Genomic DNA, 4,885 nt, shown 5'->3' with positions numbered 1-4,885 from the left:
TGTCCTCCTTATCCGTTGCTTGAAAAATCTTTCTCGATGCCATTATCGACCTTTAAGACGATTGACCTGTTCATTTTTCTGATCAGAAGAATTTAAAGAGACAATAAATTGTTCCAAGGTCAAGGTAGTGAGACCACGTCCTTCAAGTATTGCAATCCTTTTAATAATGTTGTCCGTGAAAGGGAGTGACCATCTCCTCCACTAATTGTCCCAATAATACAAGTGCCGCATTGTTAAAATGTAGAGCTAGCTGCGGCATAGAGCTGACTTCCTCCTACGACAACCCTTCTATAGACTTAACTATCCGACTCTCCATAGTCATTTCACATCACACCTTGTATGCACAACGCAATAGATCTGCCCTCAAACTATAAGCGACCTCGAAGGTTTACATCCCCGTCAGTTCAAACATTTAACCGAGTAAACTGTATCAGTCTTTTGGGAAAGTAGATTACTAGATTTATGGAAGGACTAAAACGCACAACAAAATCCACTTTCAGATCAACAGTGAACTGTTGCGCAACCTCATCCTGTGGTTACTCCACATGTAATTTGAAGGGCTATGAAAGTTCTCTGAATTCCATGCAGAGCAGAGACCGCAGAGCAGACACAGTGAGCCAAAACCACAAACTTCACGAAACACAAGCTATCATAAGATTGTGATTTCGTATGTACATATGCTTTTTCGACTAAGATCACAGAATTCACAGGCATGAGTTGACTTTATATGCTTTTAAACACTTAGTCTTGTCCACATGTTGGATGACATAGGCAATGACCTGGTCTAGCGACTTGTTTCGGTGAGGTCCGGGAATTGGACAGATGGAGGATAAAGGAATGGCTTTAACCCGGTTAGCTCCAATATTTTGAAGCTGAGTGCATTCCTCTCAGAGATCTCGGTTCCGGCCACCAACAGCAACCAGTTGCACCATTCAAGTACCTCGGGGCAAAACACCTTCCAGTAGAAGGTCGACTTCACCCACGCCGGTTCCGTCAGGTAGTTGTCCCCACGGCATGCCCCTTTCACTATTTCCTCCGCCGCCGCTCCCACCGACCTTATTGGCATCACCCCGATTTGCACCTAAATAATAACATGAATACCCACTTACATTAACTGTTTTGAGCAGTCGGCACACATGATAATGACGGAGTGATTGAACTTGGATTAATCAAATCAAATGATGGAGTAATTGAACTTGGATTAATCAAATCAAATGATGGCGTAATTGAACTTGGATTAATCAAATCAAATCAATTTCATGAGACAGAGAAAGCTCATCCCATGCTGGTTCCGTTTAGGCAAGGTTCTGATTGAAACTGCACAAATATCTTAGATGATATAAACTCTATGATTGTACGCGAGAAAACCTTACATCTCTCAGTTGAGGATCCAAAACCATGCGGCCTTCTTTAGAAAGGAACTTTCCTTGAGTCATTTCCGATTCAATCAAGCCTGGAGTCACAATGGTTATGGTAATCTCCGATCCCAATTCAGTCCGCAATGTCTCATAGAAGCTTATTAGCGCAGCCTTGCTTGCCTGAGGAGATCCACTAGATTAGAACAATGAAAATCACAACCTTCCTAATGAATTCCCAAATTTCACAGAACCGCTTGAGTTCAGTGTTAAAGAGTTAAGCAACGGATAAGGAGACAGTACCTTTCTTGCTGTCAAAGCAAAAAATTCCAAAACCAAAGTGGCTTTTAAAGCGAACAAGTTATAAGTAATAAGAAAAGGCTATATCATAACAATTATAATTTGACTGATTGAGGAATGCACATGAAGTGATCTTGCCATCCTAATTAGTCAGTGACTTACATTGTAGAAAGACATTCTTGGGGCCGGAAGCCACCCTGCTGCCGAAGCTATCACTACAATCTTTCCTCTGCTTCTCTTCAGATAGGGAAGAGCAAAGTAACTGCTATACACCGAACCCCAGAAATTTATATCCTTCGCAAGTCACACATCAAAGGCATGCTTATCAGATTTAAGTTCCCAATTCCCAATCTTCTTTTTGTCTGAAGAAAAACTTGAGCTATGTATTGCAGGATCAATGGTTGAAAATGACTTCGCTTTACTGTAATTCAATCAGAAAGGGAGATCAATTGATGGACTTATATCAGATATAACTTATACCATCACAGGGGCGAGCTTAGTGATGTCAGGGCAGTCTTCAAACATGCACATGGGAGATACCCCAGCATTAGTCACCAGGTGATCCACTGTCTCGACATGAACCAAATGACATCAAATCATTCGCTAGTATCAACTCAATGATCAACATATTATTACCAATGAAAAGATTCTATAAAAAAGTGACGTGCTTACAGCGGCCAAAATGGTCAATTGTTCGATTGACAAACCTCTCACAATCTTCGGCCCTAGTCACATCTCCACGGATGACAACCACGTCAGGAGAGCCCAATTGATAAGCTATGTTGGCCACATCAGTCAAGCGGTTCTCCCTTCTCGCAACCAGTGCCAAGCATGCCCCTCTCTTTGCATACGAGTATGCGAGATGCTTAATCCACGAGATTAAGTCACAGAGCATTAGTAGCAGATGCAAGACTCAAAATATTCTAAATGTTACTCTTAAAATTGCTATGCTAAGGGATGCGATAATTCTACAAATGGACATTTAACCAAATACCGCATACCGCATACAGAAGCTGATCGTACAATGCATTGTATCTCTCTTGTATTAATGGGCCGAGATGCACAAATTTTTCAAAGGGCTAAGATCCACACGATCTAAGGGTTGGAGATGTTGGAACAATTACCCCACTCATTTTTCGATGACCTACTAATATATCTTAAGCTTTTATTTTTAAATTTTGCCCAAGAAGAATTAAGGAAAAAATACAAGAGAAGCTATCATCCACATTTCCTTAATTTTTGTCCATAATTAAGAAAAATAATAGATAGTCGTGCGGTTATCAAGAAATGATTTGTTCACATACATATTTTGAATACAAAAGGCCTAAAAGTAATTACTTAGATTAATAAGATTTACAGAAACACATGATTAATTATTAACTGTACTCCCACATAAAAAGGGTCCTAGAGAAGAGACGAACCTCGCCGATGCCGGAGGAAGCTCCAGTGATGAGGACGACTTTGCCGGCAACGTCCTCGCTGAAGGCGGAGCGGAAGGCGAAGAGGAGGAGCTTGATGAAGAGGTAGGGCGGGAGGATGAAGAGGAGGGCGGCGGCGGCGAGGGGAGGGAGGCTGCGGTTCAAGTACGCGTGGATCGCATCCGCGGCTCGTCCCGTGAAGAAGTGGTATAGGAAGGTGGCCGCGGAGATGATGTCCATCCTTCAGCTTGACTTCGGAAGCGGGAGTGCCTCTGCGGTTCCTAAGATGAGCGAGCGAAGTTCTGGAAACGTAGCGATTTTGCATGGACTGGACTCGACACGTGGGCTTTGGTCGTCCCCCGGTCCTCTGTCACAGCAGGAGAACGAGACACGGAGCTGACTTGGGTTAGTACAGAGACGATGACGTCGTAATTTTCAGATTGTCGTTGTTTCTCAAATTTAGCAAGTGCGTGGTTTCTTCAAGGGCTAATCGGTTCCGATGCGGTCCAGTGCGATTCCGTCTTGAAACGAAATCAGAACCGGACCAATTGGTCCTAGAACCGGTGATTTGATCCGATTTTGGTTTAGTTTAATGGAACCGGTCATTTTTTTCTTATTTCTTGATGTTATACGTTATAAAGAAATTTTAAAAAAAATGTTACTTATTTTTTTGAAGAAGTAAAAATATACATAATCAGTCTTATCTATTCTCTTTTGGAATCGAGAACCGAACTATCGGACACCGATTCCACTTTTAGGAATTAGAAACTGGACTCAACTAACTGATTCAGTCTGATTCGGGCAGTTATCAATTTAGGTGGTCCATTTTGCACACCCCTAATTTCTTCGTCCCTAACTCATTAAATAAGTGAGTTGAGCTGAATTTGGATCCGGTCAATAATGACTAGACTCAAAGCGACATATTTATAAATAATACAAATTTAACGATCTATATTTGATCAATCCTTTTTTAGCAAATTTTCTTGTTACACTCTTGTCACTGGAAAATGAATGGCTTATCGAGTTAGTTAGAAAGCTTAGGAGTTAGATTATGGATGAGAGTATGAATATGAGGTGAAAGTCCGGCCTCATCCATAAATTGTAGGAAAAACTGATGAGAACAAATAAATTTGTTTGAGGCGTGCAAGCGTAAGCACTGTCCTTAAGGATAATTCCGCCCCTCGGAGTGCGAAACTTGGTGCGATAGACTTCTAACGGCTATCCTCCCAAGATACAACAAACCTTCTTCTATATTCCGCACTGAATATTAGAAGGAACAAAGACAACGTCTGTGTATAACCCAACAAGGAAAAGGAAATGAAAGATTTCAAAAAGAAAGAATATTTTCTGTTTCATTCAGTGTGTATTTTTAATATTGCCTTATAAGATTTTATATTCAGGCAAAATAGAGTCGTTAAAAGAGCCGTTGTAAAATAATGAAGGATTTATTTGAAAAATAAATTAAACGTTACAAAATGATTGAAAAGCTGTTATATGACCGTTAAGAAACCGTTATGTGACCGTTAAAAATAATGATGGTCTTCAATGCGGTCATAATTTTTATGGAAGTTATTATTGTAAATATTTAAAAATCTTATTGAAATATCCAACACTCCCCCACATATTTCAAAATATTTTGAAAATAAAAAATTAATATGATGCTGGGTTATTGGAGTGCAATGCATTAGAACCGGTGCTTGTTAGGCTATAAACCAGCCCTAGAAAAAATGAAATATAATTCACGAAATTTTGGTGAAGTTTGAAACTTCTATGAACCAAAAATTTCTTTTATGAATTATAATTTTCATCAAT

At 40.1% G+C, this 4,885-nt stretch overlaps 1 protein-coding gene across 1 annotated transcript; it reads right to left on the bottom strand.

Moving 5' to 3' along the window:
- Positions 1–600: 600 nt before the first annotated feature.
- Positions 601–3,313, bottom strand: LOC104427794 (11-beta-hydroxysteroid dehydrogenase 1A). The gene is made up of 6 exons (XM_010040829.3): positions 3,077–3,313; positions 2,328–2,520; positions 2,136–2,221; positions 1,818–1,949; positions 1,374–1,538; positions 601–1,081 (listed from the first exon to the last, which is right to left on the bottom strand). Exons 1-6 carry the CDS (start codon positions 3,311–3,313, stop codon positions 785–787), a joined length of 1,110 nt encoding a protein of 369 aa, XP_010039131.2. The 3' UTR covers positions 601–784.
- Positions 3,314–4,885: the final 1,572 nt, after the last annotated feature.

The sequence above is a fragment of the Eucalyptus grandis genome, chromosome 11 (genome assembly GCF_016545825.1).
Source record: "Eucalyptus grandis isolate ANBG69807.140 chromosome 11, ASM1654582v1, whole genome shotgun sequence".
Lineage (NCBI taxonomy): Eukaryota > Viridiplantae > Streptophyta > Magnoliopsida > Myrtales > Myrtaceae > Eucalyptus > Eucalyptus grandis.
This window is presented reverse-complemented; position numbering and strand designations above follow the sequence as displayed.

What these genes read in the sequence shown, in the direction of transcription:
- LOC104427794 (XM_010040829.3), bottom strand. Translation starts at nt 3,313, where the DNA reads ATGGACATCATCTCCGCGGCCACCTTCCTATACCACTTCTTCACGGGA. An exon ending in AATTGACCATTTTGGCCGCT is followed by an intron (nt 2,222 to 2,327) that starts GTAAGCACGTCA and finishes ATGTCGAGACAG; the next exon opens with TGGATCACCTGGTGACTAAT. An exon ending in CTAAGCTCGCCCCTGTGATG is followed by an intron (nt 1,950 to 2,135) that starts GTATAAGTTATA and finishes TGACTTGCGAAG; the next exon opens with GATATAAATTTCTGGGGTTC.